The 18,971-nt window shown below is 39.5% G+C and overlaps 1 protein-coding gene across 1 annotated transcript; it reads left to right on the top strand.

Moving 5' to 3' along the window:
* Positions 1–3,408: 3,408 nt before the first annotated feature.
* Positions 3,409–18,109, top strand: LOC310930634 (protogenin B-like; the record flags this gene model as incomplete). The annotated part of the gene is made up of 19 exons (XM_083893669.1): positions 3,409–3,475; positions 3,995–4,294; positions 7,835–7,979; positions 8,069–8,202; positions 8,539–8,835; positions 9,578–9,737; positions 9,844–10,091; positions 10,600–10,764; positions 11,032–11,337; positions 12,113–12,298; positions 13,937–14,032; positions 14,123–14,309; positions 14,475–14,602; positions 14,712–14,882; positions 15,178–15,360; positions 16,118–16,241; positions 16,336–16,474; positions 17,505–17,612; positions 17,708–18,109. 19 exons carry the CDS (start codon positions 3,409–3,411, stop codon positions 18,107–18,109), a joined length of 3,546 nt encoding a protein of 1,181 aa, XP_083749795.1.
* Positions 18,110–18,971: the final 862 nt, after the last annotated feature.

An 18,971-nucleotide genomic window follows, 5' to 3' on the forward strand; every position in this document is an offset into this window, starting at 1 on the left:
GTAACTGCACTGATGCATAACTCTAAACTAACCTTGCTATTTTAATATTACCCTAAACCTAATCTACATAATGTACCTTAAAATGTCCCCCATAACGTCAGGAACACACAGCAAATTACTGTGTGTATATTTACACTTTTTAGTAGGTAACTGTATAATTTTACACGACATAGCTTGTACATGACAGCTGTTTACTGTAAGTACACACTAATGCCATATATTACAGTGATTTAGTTGTGTTTGTGCTGTATAAATATTGTGTGCACTGTGTAATATTGAGCGTTCTTTCACAGTTATGTCATTTTAATGTGAATTGGCAGTATTTTATTTATAAAAAACTGCATACAACTGCGGAAGAGAATCATAGGAGTGTTTCCTGTAATAGCCCATTTCACAATAAAACACACAAATATAGTAATATACTGTGAATTATCCAGCTTGTGACATGACGATAATGCAGTTTATTGTAAAATGTACCATTAACGTCTGTACAATTCTGGAAATAACTTACAGTGTAACTGCACTGATGCATAACTCTAAACTAACCTTACTATTTTAATATTACCCTAAACCTAATCTACATAATTTACCTTAAAATGTCCCCCATAACATCAGGAACACACAGCAAATTACTGTGTGTATATTTACACTTTTTAGTAGGTAACTGTATAATTTTACACAACATAGCTTGTACATGACAGCTGTTTACTGTAAGTACACACTAATGCCATATATTACAGTGATTTAGTTGTGTTTGTGCTGTATAAATATTGTGTGCACTGTGTAATATCGAGTGTTCTTTCACAGTTATGTCATTTTAATGTGAATTGGCAGTATTTTATTTATAAATACTGCATACAACTGCGGAAGAGAATCATAGGAGTGTTTCCTGTAATAGCCCATTTCACAATAAAACACAAAAATGTGAATTATCCAGGTTGTGACATGACGATAATGCAGTTTATTGTAAAATGTACCATTAACGTCTGTAAAATTCTGGAAATAACTTACAGTGTAAGTGAACTGATGCATAACTCTAAACTAACCTTGCTATTTTAATATTACCCTAAACCTAATCTACATAATTTACCTTAAAATGTCCCCATAACATCAGGAACACACAGCAAATTACTGTGTGTATATTTACACTTTTTAGTAGGTAACTGTATAATTTTACACGACATAGCTTGTACATGACAGCTGTTTACTGTAAGTACACACTAATGCCATATATTACAGTTATTTAGTTGTGTTTGTGCTGTATAAATATTGTGTGCTCTGTGTAATATTGAGCGTACTTTCACAGTTATGTCATTTTAATGTGAATTGGCAGTATTTTATTTATAAATACTGCATACAACTGCGGAAGAGAATCATAGGAGCGTTTCCTGTAATAGCCCATTTCACAATAAAACACAAAAATGTGAATTATCCAGCTTGTGACATGACGATAATGCAGTTTATTGTAAAATGTACCATTAACGTCTGTAAAATTCTGGAAATAACTTACAGTGTAAGTGAACTGATGCATAACTCTAAACTAACCTTGCTATTTTAATATTACCCTAAACCTAATCTACATAATTTACCTTAAAATGTCCCCATAACATCAGGAACACACAGCAAATTACTGTGTGTATATTTACACTTTTTAGTAGGTAACTGTATAATTTTACACGACATAGCTTGTACATGACAGCTGTTTACTGTAAGTACACACTAATGCCATATATTACAGTGATTTAGTTGTGTTTGTGCTGTATAAATATTGTGTGCACTGTGTAATATTGAGTGTTCTTTCACAGTTATGTCATTTTAATGTGAATTGGCAGTATTTTATTTATAAAAAACTGCATACAACTGCGGAAGAGAATCATAGGAGTGTTTCCTGTAACAGCCCATTTCACAATAAAACACACAAATATAGTAATATACTGTGAATTATCCAGGTTGTGACATGACGATAATGCAGTTTATTGAAAAATGTACCATTAACGCCTGTAAAATTCTGGAAATAACTTACAGTGTAAGTGAACTGATGCATAACTCTAAACTAACCTTGCTATTTTAATATTACCCTAAACCCAATCTACATAATTTACCTTAAAATGTCCCCATAACATCAGGAACACACAGCAAATTACTGTGTGTATATTTACACTTTTTAGTAGGTAACTGTATAATTTTACACGACATAGCTTGTACATGACAGCTGTTAACTGTAAGTACACACTAATGCCATATATTACAGTGATTAAGTTGTGTTTGTGCTGTATAAATATTGTGTGCACTCTGTAATATTGAGTGCACTTTCACAGTTATGTCATTTTAATGTGAATTGGCAGTAATTTATTTATAAATACTGCATACAACTGCGGAAGAGAATCATAGGAGTGTTTCCTGTAATAGCCCATTTCACAATAAAACACAAAAATGTGAATTATCCAGGTTGTGACATGACGATAATGCAGTTTATTGTAAAATGTACCATTAACGCCTGTAAAATTCTGGAAATAACTTACAGTGTAAGTGAACTGATGCATAACTCTAAACTAACCTTGCTATTTTAATATTACCCTAAACCTAATCTACATAATTTACCTTAAAATGTCCCCATAACTTAACTGGTCTGTTAAAGTATTGTTTACAGTTTTTGTTTTTTTACTGGTCTGTTTAGTTATTGTTTACAGTTTTTGTTTTTTTACTGGTCTGTTTAGTTATTGTTTACAGTTGTTGTCCTGTTTGTCTTGTTTGCCTAGATTTGTCTTATTTTTACCTTAACCTAATACGCACCTTATTTACATTCACTCTTATCTTATTTCTTTCCGTGTACAGTTTTTATAATATTGTGTAATTGTTTATCTGTATACGGAGCTGCTGAAACCCTGTTCTCTCCCCACTGTGGGATAAATAAAGCTATCTTATCTTATCTTATCTTATCTTATCTTATCTTATCTTATCTTATCTTAACATCAGGAACACACAGCTAGCTGTGCAGCTACTCTTCTGAGGACACTGCATTGACTTTCATTCATTTTTTCAGCCAAGACAAAGTGTCATTCCTAATCTTAACCATTATCAGTTAATGTCTAACCCTAACTGCAATTCAAATCTTAGCCCTAAACTGAACCTGTTCTGCCTCATAAGTGGTGTTTATGTCAGAAAAGAAACAACAACAAACAAAGTACAAGTGTACTCACACACACACACACGGACACACACTGCGCATGCGTCAGAGGGCGGGGTACGGGGTCCCCCGGCCCCCGCTGCAGCCCGTGGTTGCTGCGTCACAAGCGCTTCACTTCAGTTCAGTTCAGTTCAGTGTTGGGCATCTACGCTACGGACAACACGCCGGAGAGCGGCGGTTCGCGGTGCGGGGGAAGGATAATGACACAACAGTCCGGATAAATGGCCAAGTTTAAGATGAAAATCTGTCAGCTTTGGCTCCTTTTTGTTTTGTTTCTTCCTTTATCGGGTAAGTGTCTCTTTGTTTGTGTCTGTTTGTTAGCGTAAAAAGTGTCGCGAGCGCAGTACGAGCTGCAGTTATCCAACGAAGCACGCGCATCATCGTACATCGTAACTGTTGGTCCTCTGATTCTGTCCTTGTGTTAGTTCTTAATCTATTCTCTTTCTTTTATACTTTTTAACAATATGTTTATGAGAAGCAGATTGATGAATATTTCTTATTTTTTTTGGTTTTAGAAATCATAGTAGTACTTAATACCTAATAGTAAACCTGTTACTTTAGCAATAGTGTCAAGACATAAACAATGTCCTAAACATTAAGGTCAACATCATTCCTGTAATAGTAATGTTTTAGGGAGTTTCAAATGTGTATAAGTTTGAACTATGGCTGTTTTTTAGGTGTGAGCATCTATCTAGTTGGTATAGTTTTAATGACACTCTGTGCATCAGATTAAGTCAGGTATACATGACTTGGTGATATCTAGTCCGTGGTGTTTAGTTGACTAATGTTCCGATTGTTTCCCTGCAGGTGTTTTATGTTTCAGCGAGTTGTCGTTCATCACGGAGCCCAGTGATGTGACTTTACTACCAAAGGACCCTGCTGTCTTGGACTGTCAGGCACATGGGCAGCCTCCAGTCACCATCAAGTGGCTCAAAAATGGAGTCCGCTTGGCAGAAAGCGAGCACATACGTTTTCTGCCAAACGGCTCCTTGTACATACCAAAGGTAAAGCAAACCAAGGAGGATTCAGATGAAGGATTCTATCAGTGCCTCTCCCAGAACAAATATGGAGCTATCCTAAGCCAAAGATCACGTCTGACTATCGCAAGTGAGTATGGAGCAACCTCAAGAAAGACTTTATTCCTGTCTTTTACAAGATCAAATTGGTGATATCTAGTCTGTGGTGTCATCATGAAGGCATTAGAATAGCAAGTTCATGGGTTATTAACCTGGAGATGGAAAGCAGATGTTGCCCACACTTCTCTTTTTTTTTCTTTACAGAGAAAAAAAAAAGACTCTTAAGTCTAGGATTCCATGTAACTGGAAGTTGGTCTGACTTTGCCATGCTTGGGTTTAAAGCTGTCAGTTCAGCTGTAGGGACATTTTAACAGACAGTTAAAGATAGATGTAGAGTCTATCTAAAAGCTTGTAAATACTCCATAAATAGTCAACCCTGAGTGTGTGTGAGTGCCATATCTTTGCCTGGTTTTTAGGAAACATTCCACTTGAACATGCATGCTGGGGCTCAGGAAACATTGTTAGTAATGTTAGAAATCAAACTTCTCTCTCTCTCTTGCATGCTGGTGGGGGATTGCATTGTCACTGCAGATTGTGGCTGTGTGATTGCTGAATGGTCTGCTACACAGAGGAATCCCTGAAAAGCCATTTGCCTTTTAGCCTTTGTTTGGAGTGCCCCTGACTGACCCAGAAGAAAAGGCCAGGGTTTCAGAGCATTTTGTTTGTCCACTTATCAGCGGACAGGGCAGCTGTGTCTATTCACTGGGCCTGGTCTACCATGGTCACTTTTTTCAGATCTAGGGAGGGCTATCCCATGACTGATGTCAGGGATCACCATCGTCTTCTGAAAATGTCCTGATTTTGACCATGACACTGAAGTTTGAAAGTTATGTGTCCTAATTCTTAATAGTGCAAAATAGGGATGGGAAATTGGAAATCTTACCGGAAGGATTTTGTTATGAAAAAAGTATAATTAATTGCAGGAAATCAAAAAGACAAACACAAATTGAATTGTGACAAAAACATAGGATCCCAGCCCTAAAACAAAATGATGAAGAGTTACATAGAAGTATCATGCAGGGAAATAGTTACAATACAAACAGGAAATTCAATCTTAGCAATGTTTTCAGACAACACAGTTGTCACACAACAGTTTTGTTTCAACTGTTTGTCTCAATGAGAGAAAAAAAAGTTGCCTGTAAGTTGCTCACACAAAAAAATCTAAAAAGTCCAGCCTTTGTCAGTGAAAGGGTTAAAGGTTTTTTGGTCAGCTGTAGGTGGGGAGTGGAGGATGGGCCTCGCCTCGCCTTTGCTTCCCTTCTGTCCAGAGGTCCTGGAGGCCAGGGGTCAGCAGGGAAAGGCTTTGTGATGTCACAGTCCTGCTCCACCATGGCTGCCCTGCTGTTCTTTCTCCAAACCCACAATCCCTTTCATTGGCTCAGTCCCTCTGTTGCCCTGTCATGCAGAGGCCTTTTGTTGCAGAAAGGCCAGTGAATGGACAGGCCTTATATCCCACAATGATTAGTGTTGGTCATTTGAAAGCATGTTTACGTTCAGGAAATTTGGTTTTTTTGCAGTCCAAGGACAAGACCAGCAGTTTTAACACTTCTTAGATTTACACACAGTGTCAGATACACTCATATACAGTATTTCTTACAATATTATTTAAAAATTAGTAAAAATACACACAAAATGAGTAAATAACTTACTATTAATATGTTTTTTTTTGTTTTGTTTTTTAAGAACCATAGCGTTTTGCAGTGGCATTAAACAACATTAGATTCACAACTTTCTCTTTTTTGGCCTCCTGGTAAACACACTTAGGTCTCTTGTCCAGTTTGGGCTAAAATTGAATGCACGGGGGGGATGAGGTGCACTCTGACCTCTTTAGGGAAACCTTTGTGCTGTTTTGACCTAGACATTGATTTGTTCTGTATAACAGAGGTGACCAAATTAGCAGGCCAGTCTGTGCAGTCCACACCCACCACCTACATACGTATCTTTCCCCAGCAACAGTGGAAAAGGCCTGTTATCTCTCATATGAAAGCAAACAACATCTTGTTTGAACTTCTCACCAGCACCTCTCACGATTCTCACCAGATCTGCAGAACGGTGTATTTTACCACAAGGATTCAGTCAGGGCTGAATGATTAGGGTACAAATATCTAATTGACATTAGTGATATAAACCTTTAAGTCAATTTGTAGTTTAGTATTTACTGTTAGGTTTAAAATAAGTTAAGATAAAAATCAAACTATTAATGACAAGCATGTGAATTTGAAGATATGAATTGTTCCTAACATTTATGTATCGCATTTTCCAAAATGGCATAGATCAGTTTGATCAGATTCCCTGATTGAAATGTTTCACACTGTGTTTTCCATTTAAAATTATTCAGTCATGCTTTATCCCTGAACCAAAACTTACTGCAACTGTTGCCTGTGGTATAACCGAACCACCCAACGTCCTTTACATAAACATGGTAACTGCTGGTGCACATGTGTAATATTGATGAGATTAGCTCTCAAATGAAGGGATTGCTCTTTAATTTGGAAACCCCTAAAGCGCAGGATTTAAAAGTGCAGTTTCAGTGGGAGAACAGGCCATTGATTTTCTTTAACATGATATTGACTTCCTTCCTGTGAGTGAGGGGGAGGGAGAGAGAGAGTTATCACCTTAATGAATGAAGGTCACTGTTCATATCTTACAGAGTGTACTCTTCACTAATGCAGATGAATGGTTTCTAATTTGGGATTATTGAAAGACCTGTTTAATGCACACAAACAGAGCGTGACTTAGCTGTTTTAGTTATTGCAAAACAAGCACTTAACAAGATAGATAGATAGATAGATAGATAGATAGATAGATAGATAGATAGATAGATAGATAGATAGATAGATAGATAGATAGATAGATAGATAGATAGATAGATACTTTACCCACATTTACAAAAGGTAACAAATTGTTAATCATTAGAATCAAATAATACATAAAGAACAACATCAGTGTACATTGCACTTGTCCTGGAGCGATATAATCCTTGAGGGATTATGGGTTTAGTAGTATGTCCACAGTTCTAGGGAAAAATCTGTTTCACACGTGACGTGACACACAAAGTCTTGAATAAAAACATACATTACGTAACTTTAACATGTGCATGTCAGATAAATGTGACATGACGCTGACCAAATCAAATTGTCATCAGTGACTGTTGCAACGTATAAATTTACTTTAATACCACCAATTTTTTTTTTGATATTTTCAGTTCCTAGTGGTTCCTTATAATCCCTTTTATGCAAAGGAGATTGATTAATTTTCATCCATAACAATGCATCATTCAGTGTCATTCTTGCATTGATTGCATTGATTGGCCCAGCTGGTCAGTGTGGGGCTGATAGCTCATCTGCACAAAAGCAAGATCATGGAGCTTTACGCAGATCAATTCCTTTCATAGAAGCAGTTAACATCCATCACAGGCATTGCTTTGCATGCATAATGTATGATGTTTTAACACAAGTGAAAGAAGGTGCTATGTTTAGTGTGGGACCATAACAGTAAACTTGTAAAGTGACAACTTCAGTCATCCACTACTAAAACAAAGATCACTGATCATTCATAAATGTTTCCACAGGAATCTCAGAGTTTGTCTTGCATCCTGTGCCTGTGGCGGTGACTGAGGGGTCAGTAGCACGATTCTCCTGTGCAGTCGCCTCCAACCCTCCTGCCACCATCACCTGGGAGTTCAACAAAAGCACATTACCACTACAGACGGACAGGTACCTGCAGTAGCCTGATCCTATTAATGGTGTGCCTAATTCGGTTTCTGCTGTCTGGTTGAACACGTGTTGCCTTTGTGTGTTTGTAGAATCACAGTTTTGCCCAATGGAGTTTTGCAAATTCACAACATCCAGTTGGAAGATGCTGGGAAGTATCGATGTGTGGCAACCAACATTGGAAGCCGCTTGAAGAGCAGAGAAGCCACGTTGACAGTCAACCAAGGTGAAGAGACTAAACGGTTACACAGGACATGAAAGAGTTTCATATTAAGTTGTGTTATTCTATTTTGGCATTACGTTTATTAATTGTTTAATATGGTAAATATATAGAGTGCATGTAATACAGTATATTGGCTACAAGTGCAGTAATATTCATGTGTATATATCGGTTCTTTACATTTTATTTACATTGCTCTCGCTTTTGAGTCTCTTTCATGGCGGTGTACCTCCGTGTAATTGCAATCGCATACAACCCATAGCCTACAGACCCTGGGTTACAATACTATTAAGACAACTTTTTTAACATGTTATTCTTAATATGTTATCCTTTCCTATGAAGGTGCAGGACCTAAGCCACGTCAGAGGCCTCGAATCATTGCTGGACCTCAGAATGTTACAATCTCTCGTCACCAAACTGTGGTTCTGGAGTGTGTGGCCACAGGAAACCCCTGCCCCATCATCTCCTGGAGCCGCGCTGACAGCAAACCCATTGATGTGTACAAAGCCAAAGTGCTGGGTAATGGGAACCTGGTCATTGCTGACGTCAATTCCAAGCACAGTGGAATCTACCTCTGCAGAGCCACCACTCCTGGAACCCGCAACTACACCATTGCTGCAGCCAACATCACAGTTCTAGGTACTGTAAACACTTGTTTCGTTGAACTACATAAATCTTCATAAGTAGATCTCCCAAATTCTTGTAGTCCTTATTCCAAAGCTAAAGCTATTGTCCACTGTAGTAGATTTTTATCCTCAGCTTGAAAAATCCTTAAAAACCACCTGGAGGAATTCAGAGGTGTTTAACCAAAGCATTTATGGGGTTGTGCTTGTAATTAATTAATTGTAATTAGTTGTGCATTCATAGTTGCAAAGCAACTAAGACTATGGAGCTGCAGAGATGACTGAAGTTGCTGCATCTTCACTGATTTAATTAGACAATCAAGTATAAACAAAGAAAATGGATTAACCCAGAAACTTGCATTCTGCTTGGCTTTGCTTTGCTCGATACATCAGAGGAGAAAAAAGAAAGAAAGTTTGTCTGTTTGGGGTATTCCTATAATTCACCAACCAATTATGGAGCTTTATCTGGCAGTCTTTGAAAGCAGTCACTGCATTCAAAAAAATTTACATATTTTCATCTCAGTGCCAAGTAGATGCACCTAGGAAAACAACCGATACATGTTGCAATCATTTGGGCGTTCATCTGATTGAAAATAATGTATTTTTTGTGTGCATAAGATGCTGTATGTGAATGTATTAGTCAACACATGCTGACAGATTAAGTGTACAACATGCGGCACAGTAAATGTTTTATGCATAAGTACATGAATAAGAAATAGTGTTCTCATTTCTCATGTTCTCTTGCACCTCTTTTTCAGAGCCACCAAACATTGTGGAGAGGCCTGAGAGCCAGACTCGTCCAAGAGCAGGTACTGCCAGGTTTATGTGCCAAGCAGAGGGAGTTCCCCCACCACGCATCAGCTGGCTAAAAAATGGAGAAGAGGTTCACTTAAATGGAAGGATTAAAATGTATCACAGGTATTGTCCACAATCAAATACTTAATACTAGTATATTTATTAAAATCTTATGCACAAAAGTTGCTCTTTTTGTTTTGTGCTGATTTTGTTTTTTATTGGTTCACAGTAAACTGGTTATTACCCAGATCATTCCTGAGGATGATGCCATCTACCAATGCATGGCAGAGAGTGAACAGGGCTCTGTGCTGTCCTTGGCTCGCCTTATTGTTGTCATGTCTGAGGACAGGCCCAGTGCGCCCAGAAATGTCCATGCTGAGACCATCTCGAGCTCTGCTATCTTACTGGCCTGGGAGAGACCACTCTACAATGCAGACAAAGTCATCGCCTACTCCATACATTACATGAAGGCTGAAGGTGAGACTGAGAGGAGTAATCAGTCCAAACATGGTTCAGGATTTGCAAATTTGTTGAGAATGGATGAGGATTAATGTGTCAGGAGGTGCAAGATGAGCACACTGAGAGACCTCACTCTGTCACATGTGATCAGCTCAGCTTTGTGGAGGACATCTGTTGATGCTGCACAGAGCACAGGGTCAAGGAGGACTGCGAATGGCAACTTCTGAAATAACAACAGGCTTAGCCAACCTTTTGTCCACCCCCAACTCATTCTTCTTGCAGTTAAAGGGACATAGTCACTTTTAAAGGTCCTGCAAACTAGTGATGTATAGAGCTATTTAACTTACAGCAGATCAGTGAAATAACCTTGATAAGACCTTGTTGTAGTCGAGTCTGCCTTTGTAGTAAAGACGTTATTAAATGTTTAGTTGAGTTTGCTTTAAAAGGCTCGAAAGCAGTTGTGATAGAGTGCCATTTAGAAACTACACTAATTCTGAACATTTGTTTCTGATGTGTTGTATGTCAGGGCTAAACAACGAAGAATACCAAGTTGTCATTGGCAACGACACAACCAGTTATATCATCGACGACCTCGAATCAGCTCGAAACTACAGTTTCTACATTGTGGCTTATATGCCAATGGGAGCCAGTCGTATGTCGGACCAAGTCAGTCAACATACCCTGGAGGATGGTAAGTGTGGAACACTGAGACTTCCTCAGCATTCCTTGCAGTAAATCACTTTGGTAGTTAAGCTAACATGCATGCAAGGGATGTGTGCACAGAAGACATTTTGAGTGGAAATAGGGGGGGTGGCACATTCTTTCTTGTATAATCCTCTCTCTAACATTAGTTTTGTTTAGTTTATAGATAGAAGTATGACAGTCAAGGTTGTGTTTTGAAGAAATTCAACACCACATTAGTGTCGAGCACATTTGTGACACTCTCCTCTGTCCGCAGTGCCTTTACGAACCCCAGAGCTGAGCCTTACCAGCCACAGCCTGACTGATATCCAGGTGAGCTGGCAGCCACTGCCGGCCAAGGTGAGCCGTGGTCAGGTGTCTGCATACAGACTATCATATCGTTCAGCTGCAGACAACAGCGTCATCTCTGTGGAGCTACCGCAGAACAGCACCGAATATCTGCTGGAGAGCCTGCAGCCTGACACCATCTACCTCCTGCGTATGGCTGCAGCCACTCGTGTGGGCTGGTGTGAGCCTTCAGCCTGGACCTCACATCGCACACCCAAGGCCTCCAGCATCAAAGGTAAACCTGAAGAAGACTTGGAGGGAAATGCCACAACACTTTGAGAGCTGGCGACATAGAGGCATATGTGACTTTTTTTGTACAATATCATTATGTGGTGATTTTCTAGATTTTAATTTATCTCTCAAATGCTAAAACATTCTATAGAGTAACGGAATTGTATGGTGGCTGATTTGCTTTTGTCACATCAGTGCTTTTCTGCTCTTAGAATACCAAGTAGATGAGTAGAGCTCACGCAGAGTGGCCGGCCAGCCTATGACTTGGGTTTGCTCTTGTTGCATTGTCCCACAGTCTTTGTGTTGGTTACCCAGGAACCTTTGCCCTTTGCTGTCAGTGATGTTAGAGCGGCCTCAGTCATGGGTCATAAAGAGAGGGCCTCAGGCATCTATGGAGGACACAGAATAGCCTTATTTCATGGCCCGGTGTGTTGGGGGAGGCTGTGTGTCCTCCAAAGTTGTATTTCTTGTTTTTAGGAGCTAAGCTTTAGGTTTAGGAGACCATGTAGATCCCAGAGTATTACACGCATTGATGATTCATGATTTGAGGATAATGTGTACATAGGCAATTGTTGCTACATGCCCAGGTGCAAATACAGAGTGTTTTTTTTATTAAGGCAGCTGAAACTTTCAGTATTCAATCTATCCACATTTTTCTGTCCCTAGTGTCCTGTAGTGCTTTTATTGTTAGGAGGTTTGATCTTTCTTTGTTGCTTAGTAATATTATAAATACGAGTGTTTATTGATTCCATGCTGTCCCTCCTCCTCCTCCATCATAGTGCCTTCAGCCCCTGTGCTTCAACTTGAGCCACTTAACTGCAACTCCATTGTGGCTCGCTGGCAAACCTCCGTAGACTCTGTGGTTGTCCAGGGATACCGGCTGTGTTACCATGAAGAGGGTCAACCAGAGCAGCCCAATATCCAACTGCATGCTCAAATCAACACTTACACCATCAGTGGCCTTGGTGAGTGATCCTCTCTTGTAACCTTCTAGTTCTCTAAACTTCTGACCAAATTGGTTGTATTTGCATCATCCACTGGGCAGTTGCTGCATTTGCATTTTCACTCTCTGTCCTGACTGACCCTTCTTGCCTAACCAGAAGCTCACACCAGTCTGGCTGCAGTATTGTGTGAGATCAGGGTTAGAGGTCAGGGTCCAGATGTCCCTCCCACCACAGTTTTCCCATCATGCAGTTTGCATAATTACCCCATTGGCCATTGTGTTGTATCCAGGGCCAGGCCAGCCTGGTGTGACTCTGGTCACTACCCCCCCAAAGCTGGACCCTGGAACACATAAAGAAAGACTCCTGGGATTGGCCAAAGCTGGACCAGGCAACTGACCTTTAACCATGCGACAGCAGTCTTGGATGAGAACCCAACCCAAACTGGTTGTCTTTGCTGTCCATGCAAATAACCTACAGCAGAAACTTGTAGATTTATTATAAACCACACTGAGCAAAAATCACAATATTTAGTTGAAAAAAAGCACAGTTTGTTTTTAGCCCAGTTTGAACTAAAACAGAAATGGTGGATTGTAAGTAAGTGATTTTAACTTGAGTGTTTATGTAGCAGTTGCTTGCTTGTGTGATGTCAGTATTACATCCATATTCACAGTCACAATTGGCGTCACTATTACAGCCATATTCTGCAATAACAAGTTTTATTCTCATGATTATAATCTCTGATTTGGAGCCACGTTCGCTCCATGTTGAAAGCTAAAGCACACGGCCACTAAGAAGAATGTGAAAGGGGAAACAAAAGGGGCCCCGGCTCCTCCAACACAGTCCTGCACCCAGATTCTTTCTGTTCTATCTTGGCCTGACCTGGTGACCCCAGTCAAACCCCCCTGTCCCATGGGCGTAGAAACCCAGCAGCTGAAAGCTGCTCCTGGCCCAACCCCCACAACAGGCCTGGACACACCACCTTCACTGGTCAATACCCACACGCTGACCTTTCACACTGGACGCATAAAACAAATCTTAACACTCACTAAAACGTCCTGATTTAGGGGCTGAGGCAGTTGTGGGGTTTTTTTGTTGGTAAAGCACAAAATGTGATGCACATATTTAGCAAAAGGCTTCCAGCCTCTTCCTCCCTTATTGATCTTTCCAAAGTCTTTTAGCTAGTCCTTAATACAGTGTGTGCATAATTACTATGTAAAAATAAACACTTTTTTATCATATATCTGCTCCTATCAGCAGCAGGCTGCTTTTATACCTGTAACAACTTGGAAAAAGCAAACATCACATTTTTGTGATCAATTCAATAGGGCTTATTGATCATATCACTATGTTTACTGGGCTGCTTCAATAATGATTCAGTAGACTATGTGTTGTCCATGCAGGAGAGGTTACCAGTTACAACCTAAAAACTCACCCTCAGATTGTCTGTTTGCCTTTTTACAAATAGAAGCTTCTTTAGTTGATATTTTTCATTTTGGTGTTTTAATGATGATGACGGTCTTTCAGTCTTTAGTATAATTACTCGTTGTATTTAGATCCTATTGGAGTATTTATTTGGAGGAAGCTGTGCAGTTACATGAATGGTAGTTTGAGCCACCTCTCTTTGTTGTTTTAGCTGAAAACCATTTGTTTTTGTTTCAGATCCAAGAAGAAAATATCACGTCAAGATTCTGGCTGTCAGTCAAGCTGGAGATGGCTATCAGACAGACCAAACAGTTAGCACTCCGGGATGTGTGTGTAAGTACATTTTTGTGTGTGTGATACATTAATTAAACATCAAATCGATTTTCTTAATCTGAAAAATGTAATGAAAATGTATCATTTCAGCGGCGAGAGATCAACTGGCAGCTGCTCTTCCAGCTCCACATCAAGTGACTGTCTTGGCCAACAATTCGTCTGCAGTATCACTGCGATGGAGCCGTCCTGCTTTCCCCTCAGCAAAGACTGTTAGCTACACGGTCCGCTGTACACCTGTGGGCACACACAACTCCTCCGCCATACGCTACATACAAACGTAAGCTGAGAAGCAAAACCAAAATATGCTGTGTTTTACATGTGGAATAATGTGCATATTGTTCATTGTTGAGCATTTGAGTTTACCTCAGAGTTGACCAGCTTATACAGTCAGTAGCTGTACGTTGTTCTCTGTCCGAGATATAAGAATGTTGTTTGTTCACAGGACCAAACAGAGTGTGGTGGTTCAGAATTTGGATTCAAACACTCGCTATGAGTTTGTCGTGCGTCTCCACGTCGACCAGATGTCGAGTCCCTGGAGTTCCGTTGTTTACCATCGAACCCTGCCTGCAGGTAACAAGTTAAATCATTCACTGTCCCACTGTTTCCTTTACGACAAAGACATCTCTCAGTTAAATTGTACTCTACGTGTTTGTGATGAATGCGATTGCTTTGTGTACAGCACCGAGCCAACCACCTGCAGGAGTGCGAGTAACTCTGATCGAGGACGACACCGCTCTGGTGTCCTGGAGGGAGCCCACGGAGCCCAATGTGATTGTTACACATTACACCATCATGTATGCTTCCCAGAAGGCCTGGATTGCAGGACACTGGCAAAAACTGCAGAGGGAGGGTGAGTAGTACATTTTTCCTATTGGAATTGCAAGAATAAAACCTTATTGTGAAACAACCAAGCCCAGGAAGTTAATGGAATGATGCTATTTTTTCTTATAGGGATATAAATGTGCTGACTATTTTACAGATATGTGGTATAATCCTGTATAAAAGTTTCATTGACTACATATGGGTGTTCTTTCACCATTTCTAATTGTGGGTTGTTAGGTGATACTGTTATAAGAGGATATGGCATATCTTCTCTTCAGTTATTTAATGTGCATCAGTGTCTAATCCTTGCTTTTCACTTACAGGGAGCCACACAATGGCCCTCCTGGAGAAGCTGGAGCCAGGTAACGTCTACCTGGTGAAGATCTCTGCCTCCAATCAGGTTGGCGTGGGGCCTTTCTCTAACATAGTGGAGCTGCCCCTGAAGTGGGGAAACTCTCACCGCAGCAAGAACCCCCGGCACTCTGACAGCTTTCCAGACACAACAGGTAAACATCACCAAGCACTCAAACATATACACATTTTCTTAGTATTATAGATACATTCTTAAGTGTTTTTTTAAAGGACTTCTAGTCCTACACACAATGCTCCTCTAATAATTAGAAAGTAAACAGCATTACTGCCCCACAATGGCAGTGAGTAGTTACTACAGATGCATAGAAGAGGAGGATAGGAGATTTTAAGATTTCTATCAAAGTTGGTCAATTGAAAATTCACAATATAATTTGTTCTCTTTTATACACAGTATTTGGCCACAAAATGTGTTAAACATACACACAAACCTGAAAATAATGAAAAAACCAGCCTTTAGCCTTTGTTTAAAATCAACTTATTATTATTAGTTTATGTAACATTTTCGATAATTTGATTCTCTGCTTCACTGTGTGTCTGTTATTATTAATATTTATTCTAGAATCAGAATTATTAGTTTACTTTGGTATCATTTACACAGTTCTGTGTGACAAAGAGCAGTAAGTAACTACAAAAACAACTCAAAGACAGTTACAGCTGCTCTTTGCAGTTACTACACATTTAAATTTACACTAATACATTTTCCATTTTTTCTGCCACAATAACTCAAGATATACTAAGTGTTGTCAAGGCATCAGATTCTGGTGTTTCCTCAATTTTGCCCAAATATGTCGTCACTCACTTGAGGAGCAGAACTTTGCAGTCTGTCCTTTGTCTTATATGTGCGTCTCGTAATTATTCACCACCTGAAACACCGCGTTGTTTATCTTCCAGTGCTCTCAGACGGTCTCTACAACTTAGACCAGCGGTCAATGACGGGGATCATCGTTGGTGTGAGCATCGCCTTGGCCTGTATTATTATGTGTGCCTTAATCCTTATCAGCAAGGGCAGACCAAGGTACTGGATGTGAACATTTTTAAACATTTTAAAAACATTTGATAATTATGTTTTGAATCATGAACAATGGTATGTTTCTGATGTTTGTGAACAGAAAGTCCTCTGGTCACAAAGTGACGGCTGTAGGAGCTGGTGGAGGTCCACATGCTGGTGTGTCCCTGCCCACTGAACTCCACCCAGAGAACGTGGAGGCGCTTTTACCCATGATGAGTGCTCACTTTTTTGATGCCAGGGTGAGTGGAAACAAACCATGTGCATGAGTAAATGTCTGTGTAGATTATTATTCAAGGTAAAGGGAGTAAATGAGCTATTGATGACAACTGGATTTTTACTTATCAAACACATGAATTGGTCAATACCAAGTTACTCAGTGATATAATCCTGTAAATAACAAGTAGTGTAAGGGATTACAGTTTCCAAAACAGTAAAAATATTGCAATTACTAAGCAAAGTAAAGCTGCGTTACCAGATTTCAGTTTGTTTTTTGTCCTGTAGAGGTTATCTTATGATGACGATCAGCAGGTCCTGGCAGGTCACATCGGAAGCAAAGAAATGTTGGAAGAGACGATTTATTTTGCTTTGAGTAGCTGCCCTGTTTTAAGTTTTGTTTTAATTAATTGTATTCAGTTCTAAAAGAATCATGATGTATTTACCAAGTAGAAATTAATGTAATCTAACTTTTTAAAAGACGTAATATGCTAACATATTACTCTCAGGGTTCCTGCGCAGCATGGAAAAGTATGGAAAAGTATGGAATTTAATTAGAGTAATTTCCAGGTCTGGATAAGTAAGGAACAGGGGAAATTATGGAATGTTAGTGTTGTTTCCAGACTATTATCTCACTTTCTAAAATTAAATATATTAATATATATTTATATGTTGCTTATAATATAAGCAACATAGCTTACCTGTAGATGATATGAAACTAATCAAGCTGGCTGTAGAATGGTGTCGAGTTACCATGGTTACTGTTACTGACTGCGATTCTCATTTATTTATTACTTTCCATACGTGTCGTCGAGCCAGCCACCTATTGTCGGCCGCGACAGTGTCATGGTCGATGCTAGTTTTCCGAGGGATGGCTTCATGAAAAATTAGTGATGGATTTTAAAACCATTTATTTACATAATAAGCATCTAACAATTGGTATTCAGATGTTTAATATTGACTGAAAAATCCTCAGAGAAGTATGGAATTTTGAAATGGAAAATGTGTAGGAACTCTGTACTCTCTTCAACATCTGTCCCTCTCATATTGTTCTAGGGTGGATCTAATATAATCATAAATAGTGCCGGTCCAGTCAGCAACAAGAATCTAGGCAAGAGGTGGCTGCTGTTCAAGAGGGAAACGCAAAATCCAGCTGAAAGTGATGTAAGAGATTTATCATCCTCAATCAATCAGCTTTATTTTGAATTCAGATTTCTGTTTATTTTAATTCATGTCTTGTCTTGTTTTTATATTCTTAGTTGGAGACGAGAGCCAGCCTGTATGAGCCGGGAAAAACCGTTCTCAGGTACGATGAGAAACACGCCTCAGCTCCCCTGCAGCCTTCATCACGGGAGATCATCTTTGGACCACTTCATTCAGAGAGTTCCCAAAGCAGTGAGAGCAGCCAGGAGACGGGAGACTCTGGAAACTACTCCAACGAAGAGATGAGCAATCCATCCACAAGCCGAAGCTCCAGACCAGAATCTTTTGGGTCAGATGATGGTGTCACTGTAACTGAGCTAAAACAGTCTTTTGAAGTGGAAAATGAAAAGATGCCGAGTCATACCTTCCATCACTCCGCCGCTGTTGCTTCCCAGTTCTGCGGCACCTTGGATGGCTCTAATCCTTCTCTGCACGTGACCCAAACGGCTGAATCCTGACCTCACCAGGCCTGTGTCTGCTCTGCAGCAGCTGGAACTACACCACTTCTACCTCGTTTGCTTCCTTGAAGTTAAAGCCTTGATTATTTCCTAAGACACAAAGGGATCCGCAAAAACCTGCTGCTGAGACGGAGGCAATGTGCTCTTGCTTCGGCTCAATCCTCAGGATATTGTATGAATGATCGTTAAAGCATTTTATTTCCATTTATTTTACAACTTTCTACCTGTTTGACTGTGTTAGGTGTCGTCTGTCCTAAACCAAAGCTCACCCACGATGAATGTTAAAAAGAATGTCAGAAATGTACTGTGTTACATTTTTTTGTTATATTTAATTACTTTCCACTGGAGTGAAGGCTGCAGTAGAGCCCTTTTGACTGATTATCTACCTCAGTGCTCTGTTCTTGTACATACGTTACTACCTCTTTTTTTCACCACATGTATTGCAGTGCAGTATTATGATCTCACGCTCAGGGGACAAGGTGAAAACCTGTCATTGCCACATCTTTTATCCTCTGTTAGGACATTTCTAACACGAAGTCCTCTTTTCTTTTTTAATTCTTTCTCTTTTGTTTTCATGGTTGAAAGAGATTTTGTTTCATATAGTATGTTTATGAATGGCGTAGGTGTGAAAAGAACAAGTGCATTAGATACTGTCATACTATTTGAGCTTTACTTAACATATATCGTTTGACATGTTTGGTGCACTGAACTCAAAGCTTTAATATGGCCTTAATATGAAAAAACGGCTTTGCATAAAGAGATAATGAGGTCCAAAGACAGGAGAAATTATACCCAAAGAGTTTTTGAAAAAATACAGAAGATATTCTAAGGCAACCAAAAATATAGTGGATGTATATTGAGC

Source organism: Microchirus variegatus (assembly GCF_963457635.1).
Source record: "Microchirus variegatus genome assembly, chromosome: 8".
In the NCBI taxonomy this organism is placed as follows: domain Eukaryota; kingdom Metazoa; phylum Chordata; class Actinopteri; order Pleuronectiformes; family Soleidae; genus Microchirus; species Microchirus variegatus.